A 15202-nucleotide genomic window follows, 5' to 3' on the forward strand; every position below is an offset into this window, starting at 1 on the left:
TGGGGGGCTGCTAAATCCGGATCTCCTGCACTGTCCAGTGCCTCTGTATTCTCTGCCTGGCTCGAGTGCCTGGGGCATGGCTAGCACTGCTCCTCAGCTGGCTAGCAACCGTCCCGCTCCCTCCTGTCGGTCCAACAACTAGAAGCGCATCCGTGGCTTGCACTACACCCACCCTGACCCTGGCTCCTTAACCCTCTCCTCTCCCAGGGGTGCGTCTGCTCTTTACCCCGCCTCCCACCTTGGAGCTCCTCCCCCTCCTCCTACCACCCCCCACCCCCGTAGTACGGCGTGTCCAATCGGATCTCGGAGCTACGTTGCTTGACACCCCTTTTGTCCAATGAGGCGCAGGGTGGGCGGAGTGACGTCCCGCCCTCACCCCCACCCCTCGCCGGACCGCGGCGGGCAGAGGCTCTGCTGGACTGGCGGGCGGGCGGGCGAGTGAGGCGGTCTTGGGGCTAGTGAGCGAGGGAGCCGCGAGGCGGCCCAGCGGCTGGCCGGGCAGAGCCCTGCGGTGGGGCTGCGAGTGGGTGCGTCCCGGCTGTTCTCCTTGCGGCGCGGGCCCCGCCCGGCTCCCGAGCTGAGGGGCGCCGCGGCCCCAGCCCCTCCCCGGTCAGGGCCTCCGGGCCGCGCCCCTCCCCTCCCCTCTCGGCCGGGCTCCCTGGGCCGCCCGCCCCCTCCCCTTCGCAGCGTCCCTCAGCCTCGCCCCGCTGCGCGGAGCGGGGGAATGGGCGGTCCCGGCCCTTAGCCCCCGGCTGCGGCTGCCCCTCCTGGCTCCGAGCGAGCGAGCGAGCGCCTGGCTGCCGGCCTCCGCCCGCTGCTGGGGTCCCCGCTGCTGAGCACCGATCCGCTCCGCTCCCTCTCTCCGGCAGCCATGTCCGGGGTGGTGCGCACCCTGAGCCGCTGCCTGCTGCCGGCCGAAGCCACCGGCCGCGGGGAGTCGCGGCGGGAGGGCAAGGAGCGGAGCCGGGACGTGGAGCGGGAGGCGCGGCGGCGCAGCCGGGAGATCGACTCGATGCTGGCCCGGGAGCGGCGCGCCGTGCGCCGCCTGGTGAAGATCCTGCTGCTGGGCGCCGGCGAGAGCGGCAAGTCCACGTTCCTCAAGCAGATGCGGATCATCCACGGCCGCGAGTTCGACCAGAAGGCGCTGCTGGAGTTCCGGGCCATCATCTACGAGAACATCGTCAAGGTGCGGGGGAGCCCTGGGCTGGGGCAGAGGGGCGCCAGCGGACGGGGGGGGGCGGTTGACCCTGCCCCAGCCCCAGCGAATGGGGGTGCCACAGCCGGTGGAGTTCCGGCCGGGCTGAGAACAGCCCCCAAGGAGGTGGGGAGGAAGCTGGACAAAGAGTTACAGGGCTGATGAAGTTCTGAGCCGCCATCTGGGAGCAGTCACACTCCTTTGGGGGGGCTGCTGGGGGTACAGGGGCTCTGCGCATGTAGGAGGGTAGCCTAAAGGTGAGTTGTATAGACCCTCCTAGATTTCTGGATTATCCGAGAGGATGTTCACAAAGGGCCTGGACACCCGTGGTGGGGTTCTGGAGAGACTTCTAAGAGGTAGTGAGAAGTCTTTTTTGGGAGGGGGGGGGAGACCCAGAGGTGAAGGGGATATAGGTACGGCCTGTGTTCTGGAAAACCAAGGTGTGAACACTCTGAGTAAGTGTGGGGGACCCGCATGTTTGGAAGAGGGAGACTGAAGGTTTCCACCTGGAGGAGTGGGTGTTGATGATCATTTCCTAGAGGATGGCTCTGAAGATGTGGGGGAGATCTCTTGCATGATGTACATAGCATACAGAAGTTAAAAGCTAGAATTTGGGAACATTCTTAAGAATAGGGGGATCTTAACATCAAAGACCTGTGGAGCGGTATCAGGGAGATTGCCCCAGGACCTAAAGAGGACATTATCAGTGAGAGCCTCAAGATTCAGGGCACCCTGTTTTGAACATGGGGGAGAGGTTTTTTGGCCTTCAGTCAGTGCTTCAGTCGACACCTGCATCTTTGTGTTGTGGATCCTAGTGCTCTGGGGCTCTTGGCGTGGTCACTTTCTGGTGAGAGGATAGAAAGGTTGATGGAGTTCAACGTCATGATGTACAAGAACATCCTCAAGCTGCACAGAGCTTGGGGAAATTGGCTGCAAGGGCCCCCTTTTCTGCCTGGGGGCCTTAGGCGCTCTGCATAATAATCAGATGGCGGTTGTCTGTTAGAATGATCCTGCAGGTGCGTAAAAATTGGAAGGCAGTTGACCATGGGAATACAAGGAACCATTGTTCAAAGAAAAATAGATACATGGTTTGCATAGGGGCTATTTCCCATATTCTTCATACCAGTTCCTTGCAGGGCTACCAAGAGAGTTTCTTTCCCCACTGAGGAAGAGTCCCTGCTTACACCAAAGACAATGGTCTTGCTTCTTCAAAGATATCTGTATAGGACTTTCCTCACTTCTGTATGGACATCCCCCCCCTCCCCCCCCCAACTTGTGAGAAACCTTGCAGTTGCTCTGCGGTTTCCTGCAAAAATCAAAGAGGCCTGTGCACCATCCGAGATAAAGAAAATTGCTTCCACATCTTAAAGATGTGCTTCCAAGGATAACCTTTTATAAGAGTGCTCTCTTTAAGCACAAGCCAAATAAATGACTCTTGCAGTCAAAAACTCCTTCATAAGCGTTCCCTTCCATTAATTCCGCTATCTAAGTTGCTTTTAATGAGCACTGCAAAACATGAGGCAAGTGGAAGGGAAAAAAGGAGTTCCCTGTGGTGTCAAGTGCTTCTTTTAGGGCTGTATGGGAAACCCTGGTTATAATAATTTCTTGCCTCTCTCCTAGACATGTGGCAGCATCTGTCTGAGTTCTTATTTTAGTGGTCGCAGTTGACAAAAAGTAGGTGCACTCTTGCTTTTCAAAATAGTTTACTCTTCCACCATGGATCCTGGGGAGCTGCCTGTAATTTCAACCTGGGTCTAATAGATGGAGTTTAAATACAGTATCCTGGAACGAGACACTTATTTTCAGTTGATTCATATGTTCAAACTAAGAACAATCCATTAACTCTAAAGGGAAATATCTACATCACCTAAACAACATTGCAAGCACATCTTAAACATGTATTAAGTGAATTTAAACAACTGGTCTTGTGCTCCAGAACTTAAGCATTTTTAAAATTATATTAATATAATAATTTTATAATTAATATTATAAAATATTAATTTTGCTTGATCCTATTGCTGATAGTTGATCTTCATTTTAGTTCCTCTTTCCACACTACTCTTCAACATTATCAAAGAGCAGTTCTGTTAAAACTTCTACAGTTTTGGGACATCCGTTAGAATTGTAGTGTAAATATCTTGGATTAAATGGTCAATTTTTATTCCCCAATGTGCTTAAATTTCTCTCTGAAAGAGAATAGATTACACACTCCTGATGGTTTGCAGTGCATTCTTTCTAGAGTGCCTCTTGCAGTAGTACTTGGGCAGTCTGCATGGATTACAGAAAATGGTATGAGTTGGTTCAGATACTTTGTCATATTGACTCTGATGTCAGCTGTTTGTCTTCCTTCATTACTAAAACTTCCACTTATTCCTTTCTGACTTCACAGCCTCTTACTTTTCCTGTATCTTGTTGCAAATTAGGCATAATTCATGGTTCTTAGACTTCTCCTTTTGGGAGGTCACAGTTTAAAAACAAAATGCTGAAATAAGTAAACCTGTGATCCAAAATTTACTTTTCCATTTAGTACAGGTGATGGTTCAGAGCCTTGCTAGCTTTTTCTGGCATTGTGGGGCAGTCTTCAAATACATTAGTTTTGCTTTGGTTTAAAGTAAATAATCACTGGTTAACGAGGGTTTTGCTTGTTAATCAAGGCTAAGTTTCAAAGTAACTTTGAAACTTTTTGATGATGGAAGTGAAAAGCAGTAGTGTTAATGTTCTGGTTTGCGTACACAGACTCCCTTACTTCAGCACAGCCACCTGGAAGTGAAAAGTGGGTAGTACAGAAGTAGCAGCTATGGTGTGTTTTTTAAAGAAGACTCAAATGTATGGAGAGACTGAGGAAGCCTTTGCATGTTGCAAGTTTCAAATATGCGGAATGGCTGCTGCTGTTCTGAAAAATGTTGGTTGGAGTTCCTGTCTGAGTGTGTCAAAGAAAAAACTGAATAACTACTCTTCAAACATAAAATAACTGCTCCCATTCTTGCTCCCTCTGACTACAATTAATGAAGGTTTAGGAACTTCTAGCTGTACTGTGACTTGGTGAGTCATAACTCTGATGTTCCGTGTATATGTTTGTTGCTATTTTCTGTTTGTTTTTGACTGTTAAAATAGAGCACCACACGAATTTGATATGAACCAGGCTTCACTGAATGAGAAAACCAATTAAAATAACCCATTAACACGGAAGCAATACCTGTGCCAGCATGTTTGATTACTTCAAACAGAAAGTGTTAAATTCAGCTTTAAAAAAAGCATCAAGTGTAATCTGTGGAGTTTTTTTTTAAATTAGTGTCCAAATTGAAATGGTCAAAACCACTTACTTAAAGCTGTAGAGCACTGGATCACTCTTTTTTTCAGTCTACAACCTGAATTGTTTGTGGATGACTGACTGAAAAGTTCATATTTGAGTAGGAATGGACTCTAGAGAAATTGTTGCTAGAAACTGCAATCCATAACTTAAATTGTGGATTTGGAATGGAAAGTTCAGATGTGTGCACTCGTTACGGCTGCACAAGCAAAAAGGCTTGTGCTTGTCCATAGTTTCGTCTGAAATTTAGACACAAATTTTGAGGCATTAGAATGGGTGGAGTTGGAAAGTTCCATTGCAAATAAGTGAGTAACTGATTATGCTTCTTGGACACACTTGGCCCTTTATAATACATGCAAAAAACCCAAAATCATAACCCTTATATTAGTTTGAGAATCCAGGGAGAAATGTCTTCTCATTACTGGAAATTCCATAAGCTGCTGTATAAATTGGTCTTCATCCACAGTATTTTGGGTTTGCAGATGGATGAATTCAGTAACCTGTGAGGGGTTAATAATACCTGACCTTCAGTAGTCTTTCACTGTAGAGAGAGAATCAATACTCAGAATATTCTTGCTTAATGATTGTTTGATTTGTAGTAGCTGTGGTTGATTCATGATCAGTCTGTCACAGGACAGTATCATTTTCTTCTCCATCACATTAGCTGCACACCTCCAAGGGCTGACATGGTTCTATTACAACAATCTTATCTATTGAATAGTCTTACCTTAAAGTTGGCTTTGTAATTAAAGAAAATTCAATAGATAAGACTGTTGTAATAGAACCATGTCAGCCCTTGGAAGTGTGCAGCTGGCTTTGTAATTAATCAGACCTAACATTGTGTGAAAGAATTGGTACTTAACTAGTGTACCTTCTGTCCACTCAATATGTTTTCAAGATATACTAGATTGTTTTTTAATAAAACTACTGAAGTCATTGCTGCCTTTACTCTGACTTAACTGTAAAGGGCCATTGTTGTTGAAATTTGTTTCTTGCTCGTCATTCTATTCCAAGTGCATTGCAATCAATAAAACACTTAATAAATAGGACAGTACAGAATTACTTATAATTAAATCCCAAATTCCATCAACCATAAGTAGATGAGCTTTCTAGATCTGGATAGCTTTGGGTCAGGAGGAAAGTGGTCAACATAACTGACTACATGATGGCTGTTAGGATAATAAATACCACTGACAGTTACTGCTGATACTTATTTCTTTGATAAATATTCACTCTGGATCCAAAATAGTACTCATTTTACCCATAGGGGTTCACCACTGTAACTATGATAGAATAGTATGAGGGAAGTGGTCTCAATCTCCTTTATATTTCAGAACCAGTATATTTAACACTAGAAGCTGCTTCAGCAATGTTCAGTGCATTAATAGTTATTAACCAATTATGAACTAGAGGTCCATGCACAAGTTAACACTGGATCTTTATCCAAATTAAATGAAAAAACTACTAGCATAATTCTGAAAGTTGGCAAATGGTCTGTGCCAATCTGCACCTTTGGGTTCAATTGTCACTCTACCTTGAACTCCAGTTGCAAGCTTCGTTTGTAGCAAGAAGATTTTGTTTTGCTGCATATCTCCATCTCATTGGATTTATTTGGAGACAAGGAGTCTTTTCACAGTTTACAGACAAGCAGACGTCACTGCTGCTACAAATACAGAGATTCCGCAGCTAATCCAAATGTTGCTTAATGTTTGTGTTCCTGTGGACTAAGTAAATGACACTTTTCTTTGTTCATATATTTTATTTGGGCTGGTAGTCTGGTAGAGTAGTCATCTTTACTGTTTACCCGGATCTCACCTGGGTGGCATTGGATTAAGTATTTACATATATCGTTTCACTATTCAAATCAAGTATTTTATTTGAAGTTTCAGGTTGTAGGTGAGTTAAGAATCAAATGCTAAAAGATCTTTCTGGCATTTTGGGGCATATCTCTTATACTAGATAATGCTTCTAGTCTCTAGACTGTAATATTTTATCCTGTTCAACTACTATTTTTTTCTACAGCAATCTAGAATAAAACATCTATTTGGTTGTTTCAGATATATAAAAAATTGACGTTAATGATCTTGTATTGTCTATTCCTTTCTGATTCAAATACTCCATTAAATGAGATGGCTGTATTTTAAAGGCACCATTAGCATGTTCTGTGGAAAAAAATTGTGAATTTTAACTTGGAGAAAATTCAGGAATTCAAGCAACCACTTCAGAACACTAAATTATCAGAAATTCTTAATTTGTTACAAAATATCATTTACCAAACACTTATTAGTTTTCAAAATAATACATCATGGAGAGAAGGAGTCTAGCCTGAAAACTACAGCAGTTCTTCATGGAGAAGTCCACTGAGTATTGTTGAGACAAGGTGGGTGAGGCAAAATCTTTTATGGAATCATCTTCTGTTGGTGAGAGAGACAAACTTTCGAGCTTACACAGAGCTCCTCTTCAAGTCTGGGAAAGCAGCACTATGTATGCCTGAAAGCTTCTCTCTCTCTCTCTCTCTCTCTCTCTCTCCCTCCCCCCCCCCCCCCAACACAAGTTGGTCCAATAAAAAGTATTAGCTCACCCACCCTGTGTTTCTAATATCCTGGGACTGACATGGCTGTAACACTGTCAGCAATATCATTGTTGCAGTCACCAGTATTGCTGATATCAAGAGAACAAAAATAATCAGTTTTAAAAACAATGTTTTTTTAAGTCTCGATGTTTGTTTTTTTACTGCCCTCTACTACTCTACCGATGCATTTGTGATAGTTTTATGTTGAAAAGTCACTCCTTCCATGCATACCTCTCCTTGGCAGCTCTGATGGAGACTCCATTTATCGTCACCACCAAGATAAGGGAACTGCCAACCATTTCCTATTACTCTATTAACTTTCCCCTCCTACTTGATTCCCTTTGATGATAGAAGGGCTGGATGGTAAATAATTTGAGAACCACTGACTTAATGTATCATGATTTACACTCATACATAGAACTTGTATTACGTTTAGGGTTGATAAGTTAAAAAGAAAGATATAAAAATGTATATCTGTCAGTCATGTAAGCAATATTATAGAACACAGTATGGAATTGGTTTAGTCTTTTGCAAGAAGCCCTGCTTCCCTCGTACCTCCCACTTCTCTGCCAGAGATGGTCACACTCCCACGCTCCTCTTGACCCCCCTTCATTCATCTCTGCACCCTATTCCCCTGCAACCTATTATTTTGCCTCCTGCTCTTCCTCATTCTCCCCATCTACCTTGCACAGTGTGTCCGCTGTTTCTCACAGTCCCTGTGTTCTGTCTAGGCCACTGAACCATAGAGTTGCAGCTATTTTGTGCCTGGGCATGACTTCAATCTCACTGAAAACAGTAGAAGGTGGCCGCTTCATTGCCACATGCAGACTGGCTGTAATGAAATGGCAGCCATCTTGCTGGCTTCAACCCTAGTGATAGCCATAGGAGATGGTGGCCATTTTGAATGAGGGAAAATGCGTGAATTGACAGCCTTTCATTGTGTTTTTATGAGACAGGTTTAAAAAAAAAATTCCAAACTCACTAGAGTCACGATGAGTGGGCGTTACTGCATACTGTCTTAAATGGTGTAGTATAAACTGCTGGCCATCTATGGTCTTTTGTATGTGACCTGACAACTTTTTTTAATGGCTAAGAGCCTGGGGAAAAGTTGTTGTTATATTGCTTCACAAATAGCTTGCTTACATTCTGTTGCCCATCCTTTGAAAGGTAGGGGAATGAATGATGTAGCTAATTACAAGGGAACCGAAATGCATAAGAAGTGGCTCCTTAAGGCAGTTCCTAGGTCAGTTAGAGCAAACTTTAGTAATGTTCAGTTACGTAGAACTCTGGATAGTATTTCATGTTGTTAGACTTAGGTGCTTGAGTAGAACCACCAGGTTGGTGATACTTGAGTTGTTCGGTTCTTCCTGTGTCTGAGCTCCATGCTGACTTCACTGACATGAGCTGGTGGTTGCCAAGGCTGCTTTGTTTTCCTTTATAGTGCTTACCTAGAGTGTGATATTAAAGGTGAGGGAAGTACAACTGGAAGGCTGTCTTCAGCAAGGTATGTGGTCTTTGGGATAATGGAGACTTCACCCAGTGGAGTACACAGTTGTCTTAAACCACTAAGGTTTTTTCCTCTGTTACAGCTAAGATTTAACTCTTGACATGAAAGATGTCTTATATTAAACTATTGAATTGTTTTAGTTCTCAAAACATTGTGACAGGCTTTCCTTTCTATTAAATTAATTACTTTTTAAAAAATGAAACACCTTGCTCTGTTATTATCTAAAGAAATGTGATCAGTGGGTGACTGTCTTGCAAAAAAAAAAAAAAAAAAATCTAGTCTTTTCTGAGAGAAAAGGAACTTGCCTTGTAAGTGGAAATAATCCTTTTTTTCCCATGCTGATTGTCATAGCAAAATAAACTGTTTTTCAACTCTCCCAAGATATATGGACAGGTACCATCTCATATGATTTTGGATTTCTGTAGGTGATCTGGTGTGCATGACAATAGGCAAGATGTAGTTATGATTTGGGCCTTCTGTGTGTTACTGTAATACAAATATTAATTAAATTTTAGCTTGCACAAGTATAACTGTAATGTTACCAAATAAGTTTTTTTTTGGCTCAGATTTAATACTGTAGTTTGGAAAATCAAACTGGCTACTACTTTTAACTAGTCCTATGCTATCTTGTGCAAATGACCAAAAAAGGCTTTTTTTTTAAGAGAGCCCATAGACAGCAGCAAACAGTCTGCCTCCAGGGAATTCGTAGTTTGCATGTTGTATTCTAATACCTGGAGATTTCCTTATCTAATGTGTTGCAAGGTTTAGTCTTGTGCATTTTTTAAAAAAATTGTTCTGATCTTAGCAGAAAATCACCTGGCAGGGGAATTGAACTGGTCAGAAGTCCATTCCTAACAAAAGGCTTTTTTGTTAGGAATTATGTATAGTGTCTACTCCTCTTATCTGGAGTATAGGAAAGAATGCTATAGTAATATTTGACAGAAGAAATGTAGTTTCTTCTGAGTTCTGGTCTACACTAAAAAGTTAGGTCAACACAGCTACATTGGTCAGAGGTGTGAAAAATCCACACCCCTGAGCGATTTCGTTAAGCCAGCCTAACCCCCAGTGTAGACAGCGCTAGGTCAGTGGAAGAATTCCAATAGCTAATGCCTCTTGGGAAGGAGAATTACCTACGCCAAAGGAGAATCCATCCAATTGGCGTAGGTAGTGTCTACACTGAAGCACTGTGCCACTCTATTGTTTCAAGTGTAGACAAGCACTGAGTGAAATTCGGTATTTTTCAAATTCAGCGATTGAACTACTGATAAGATTTCTAATTGGTCTCAAAGTAGATGACTGAAAATAAGAATCTTTCCTTGTACTCCATTTCTTCTGACTCTTGTTGATAGTTGAGAGTTCATGGGTTCATCATGAAATGTACTGTAAGTGAAAATAGTGGATCATTGGCTTCTGCCTCTTTAGGACTTGGAGTGAGAACACTCAGAAGCATTCAGAGGATTCGTGCTCCATATTTTTTTTTTAAGCTAGTGACTATTTCCATTATGGGGGCAGCGAGGAAGCATTGACACACCAGGACCTGTCAAATAGCTGTACGAGTAGCGTAATCTCTCCCCTTTTTTCAAATCTTTAATAATTTAAATTTATTACAAAATGAACCTAAGCAAACTCAAATCTAGGAGGGATCACAAATAAATGATTAAAATAAACTAGAGAAGTTGGCTGATGTAAAACTCTGCAAATTCTGATTCAAGCAGTTTTGCAGTAAATCCTGTTATTTCATCTACTACATGAAACCTTTATACCTGTAATAGATATTTAGAGGTCAAATCCAGAATAGGCCATTAAATTGTCTGTTTTTAACTTATGTAATGCTAATTTCCTTCATTAGGCATCTGCTCTTATAGTCGTCCTCTGTAAATACATTAAGACTTTAATTGAATGACATACAGAGAACCAATGCAAAAGAATAATTGTCTTTGATGACCCATAATGGCCTCGGAACTTCAGTTCCATGTGTCTTCCATACTTGAAACTGGAGACTCATTTTAGATTAAATAAAACTACTGGTTCTTCAAGTATTTGCATTAATAAGGTAAAGTTTTCTCACACTGGCTTTTACTAAAAACTGGGTTTACTAGGTCCCAGATCAAAAGTTGTCGATGCAGCAAATAAGTTATATTTTTTTTTAGGGCTGTCAATCACAGTTAATGCACATGATTAACACCAAACAAATTAACTAGGTTAAAAAAAGTTGATTCATTGCAACTTTAATCACACTGTTAACAATAGAATACCAATTTAAATTTATTATAAATATTTTTGTACATTTTCAAATACATTGATTTCAATTAAAACACAGAATACAAAGTATACAGTGCTCACTTTATATTTTTTCTTACAAATATTTGCACTGTAAAAAGATAAAAGAAATAGTATTTTTAATTCACTTCATACAAGCACTGTAGTGCAAACTCTTTATCATGAAAGTGCTACTTACAAATGTAGAATTATTGTTTTGTTTTTGTGTGCAGTTATATAAAAAAATGTAAAAATTAGAGCCTACGAGTCCGCTCAGTCCTACTTCTTGTTGAGCCAATTGCTTAGACAAACCAGTTTGTTCACATTTACGGGAGATAATGCTGCCCACTTCTTATTTACAGTGTCACCTGAAAGTTAGAACAGGCATTCATTCGCATGTTGTAGCTGGTGCTGCAAGATATTTACGTGCCAGATATGCAAAACATTCGTAAGACTTGTAGCAAATATTTGTAATAAAAAATAATATAAAGTGAGCACTGTACACTTGGTATTCGGTGTTGTAATTGAAATCAGTGTATTTGAAAATACAGAAAAACCTCCAAGAATACTTAAACTAAACTTAAATTGATATTCTGTTATTGTTTAACAGTGCAATTAAAACTGATTATTCCCAGCTATTTTTTTAATTTTACGAGTAATTGTGATTATTTTTTAATTGACAGCCATAATTTTTTACGACTTAGTTTATATGGAGTTAGTGCTTATTGGCTCCTATAAGGGGTAATACAGTGAGAAGAACACAAACTAAACTCTCCAAAGCAAGAAAGAAATGGAATGTTGTTGGCGAGGGTAATGGGAGAGGTATCCACATCTTGGAGGGCTCTTAAAAACTCAGCCAGTCAAGACCTGTGAGAGACCGACAAGAGGTCATTCCATGATTGCCTTGGCAAAGGACAGTGTTATATGATCCTTTGACGCATTCCAGAATGGTGAGGATTTTTTAGTTTAACATGTGGGTTCCTTATCTTGAACCTTATTGAGTTGAGAGCCATGTTATGTAAGAATTTTTAAAACTTGCTTATCACTTGCATAAGTTGTAAAATCTTCTTGAGAGCTTTAAACTGGTAAGCAGTCACTTTTCATAAGTATTTTAGAGTACAGCAAATCTGCATTCTCTGACATAGCAGTCAAATGAACAAAAATGTGTAAATGAGACCTCCTTACATCTGAGAAGACAAACTTTGTGACTCTTAGTTTCTGCCATGGAAAGTAGGGAGTTGTAATTTTTCTGCAGTAACACACACTGTATTAATACTAGTAAGCATTTTTCTTTGTCTCATAATTCTCCTATGATGTATGATTATACTAGTACAAGCCCCCACAAGTTGCTGTTATGTAACCAGATAGATGCCAATTGCTATTTCCTCACCAACGCTTTTGGGGCAAAGTGGGAGTTCTTGCATCCCCTTACGAATGACTAAATCTAAAAGTAGGTCCTTTCACAATGTTTTGTATGGAAATAGTAAAACACAACTAAACAATTAAGTTATAGAAAAACAGACTAACTGGATCTAGCAGAAATTCTTAGTTCTTCATTAGATTGCAGTGTCTTCAACATAGTGATATTGTCTCAATGTCTAAAATTCTGTGCAATTTGTGTAATGCAAACACACCTGTTAAATATTTGATTTTAATATACTTAAGCCATAAAATAGATGGAAATTTTTTTTTAAACATAAGGAGGTTCTCAAGTCTTAAGATATGCAGGCATTGAGTGCTGATGATTCAAAGTCATTTGATAAGAATCTGAATGGAGTGTAGTAGGATCCCACTTGTCTCACAGCCAGGGGACATGTTGGAGTTATGTCAAGATGGGTACTGATTGTGTCAGAAACCTAGCTTCTTGAAGGTACAAGTTAGAAACTTTGCAGCCTCCTTAGTTGCCTTTTTCTTTTCCTGAATCCTGGCACTTTCCGGTTTCTTGAAGCTGTGTCACTGAAGTCTTCATTAGGGGGTCTGGAAAGAATGGCTTGATTTTGTTTTTAATGGGAGGGTCAGAGATGACCTGACAAACTATATACAGGAACTGTTTCCTATTAAAATAACTTGCCTGTCGGTTATCGCATTGTTCAGGGGGTTCAGTTTTGTGATCCTTATCCAAGTGTGATTCTTATGTAAAGTTTTGTCCAAATTAAGAGTGTCTCAGACTTGCATCAGTATTTCTGTCTTGCAAAAATTAGGGTTTTTTACTTAAGTCTGCCTGTTTTCCTTCTTTGTGCTCTAAGCCCTTCCACAACGGGGAGATATAGTTGCAGACTTTGGATGTGGCCTGAGCATTCCAATTCTGGCTATGCAAAATTAATCATTGATCCATTTTTAGGATTATATGGAGGACCTAAAATGGTACAAAGCATCCATATCCACTCTTTCCAGATGGACAAACTCAATTCTTCAAGCCTATAAATTGTGTATAAATATCTTCTATTTCATGGGGGGGGGGGGCTCCTCAGGGAGTCATATGGCTTCTTCCTGGGCATAAAAGTACTACATTTAAGGAATTTTGCTGTTTTTTCACCAACTGGTATAAATTATATGTATTGTGTTTTGGACGGAAGATTCTGCAGTATTTTCCATGCTTCTCCTTCATTAAAATCCTTGAGGTGGGAAGGTAATGTGCTTTCATTCTTTGTGAAAACTTGTACTACTGATTACTTTCCAGTTGTAACAGGTCGAGGAGAACCAGGTTCCCATGAGGGGAGAGGTAAATATTTTACTTGTAATTGTTTGCCTTCTCTGAAGTGGGCACCTAGTGCCCCATGAGAGTTAAGGAGGGGCAACACTTAACTTGAATAATTTGCATTAATTTCCAGATGGAAGGGAAATCTCAATCCTTCCCTTCCCATTTACTCCCACCACCTAGCTTGTTTCTCTAGGGAGATGGAGAAATCTCAGGATTGAATTCCCTCTTATTGGGATCTTGTTTTGTCCTAAATGTTAATCTTCACTTATTGTATAGTGAGTGACTGTATAGATCAGAAAGTATCCAAGCCAGGATATGGTTAATAATGCATGTTTAAAAGCAATTTAGTCTGCCTTTTTCATCTATGGCAGATGTCTGGGGAGTTACAGGCAAGCAGTTCTCTGATCAACTCCCCATGCATGTACTACATTGAAGCTGGAGAGAGAGGAGAGTGGGGGTGGGAAGAAGAAGCCTCTCTGTGGTTGGGAGATGAAAAAGAATCCATCATAATGGATCATAGACCACCAAGTTCTATTTTAGAGAAAACAGTATTACAGGTAGGTAGGTAAATTTATATCTTTGACTCTGTACAAGTAGGTGTGTGGGTGGGTGGAGTGAACTCCTCTTGTTCCCCCAGAGATAGTTACTGTAGTAAAGAAACTATTTTAAAAAGGGGTGGCCTGTTGCACTATAAAGAGAAAATCTGATTCCCTTTCTGCTATATTGCCGTTGTCCTAGATCTGTTTCTGAAATTACATCTTTGTGGAGGAGAAAAGTTGCAGAAGTGATAGGATTGCAATGACTGGGTGTTATTTCTCCGTCCACCTTAATAGTTGTCTTTTAATTTTGGCTGACTATTTGTATTAAGTGTCTGAACAGCCTGTTGCTTGTTCTAAAATTACCTCAAGTTTATAACCATAAAGTTTATGACCTCAAGTTTATAACCATAACTAAAGCTCTCTCCTGCCAAAGAGCAAGCTATTGGTGGTATACTCTTAAGACAATGTTTCACACTTCTCTAGGCAGCCTTTGCCCATACTATTCTCACCTCTAAACAAAATCCCTACAGTCATCACTGAAATCTGTTTATAGCATCTGTTGTACCTCCACTGCTTTTCATACTGTGACTGTAGTAATGGAACCACTTGAACAAAAGATTACTCAATGATCCATCCTTTAGGGATATCATATGTTGGCTGTTTCTAGGAATCCATGCAACCTGTAGCTGGAAATGTTATAGTTTCCCTGTTTCTCTCCTAGACTTGTCTTTTGAGTTACAATGCTTGTAGTAGCCTTTTTCTGTAAAGGAGTATTGGAGAATGGAGCATCTTCTGGTGGTTATACAGGAAGTTGGTATCTCTGTATATGAAGAAGCAGGAAAAATCAGAGCTGACACTGTATGAAAATAGAGCATGTATCAGAAATCTAAATGTTGTGATGGTGATAAGCAGCTGTTGTGACATCATGTAGCCATTCATTGGAGGGAATCTTAAAGAAATGCTGAAGCAGCGAGATGGGTAAAGGTTGAAACCATTTTAAAGTAAGATAATGAAGCTAGACAGCAAACAGCTGAGTGAGATGGTTCTGGAGAGCTGGAGCCTAATCAGGTGAAAGGTCGGAGCTGGCTTGCATGGGCTGGAACACTACATGCATATTTT

General features: G+C 41.1%; 1 protein-coding gene across 1 annotated transcript in view; it reads left to right on the forward strand.

Moving 5' to 3' along the window:
* Nucleotides 1-432: 432 nt before the first annotated feature.
* Nucleotides 433-15202, forward strand: part of GNA12 (G protein subunit alpha 12) — a 53595-nt gene continuing 38825 nt past the window's right edge. The window contains exons 1-2 of the mRNA XM_067550840.1: nt 433-527; nt 870-1186. Of these exons, the coding sequence (XP_067406941.1) occupies nt 872-1186 (315 nt within the window). The 5' untranslated portion in view covers nt 433-527; nt 870-871. The remainder of the gene's footprint in view (nt 528-869; nt 1187-15202) is intronic.

The sequence above is a fragment of the Emydura macquarii genome, unplaced genomic scaffold (genome assembly GCF_026122565.2).
Source record: "Emydura macquarii macquarii isolate MOO-44397 ecotype Brisbane River unplaced genomic scaffold, CSIRO-AGI_Emac_v2 contig_1348, whole genome shotgun sequence".
NCBI lineage: Eukaryota > Metazoa > Chordata > Testudines > Chelidae > Emydura > Emydura macquarii.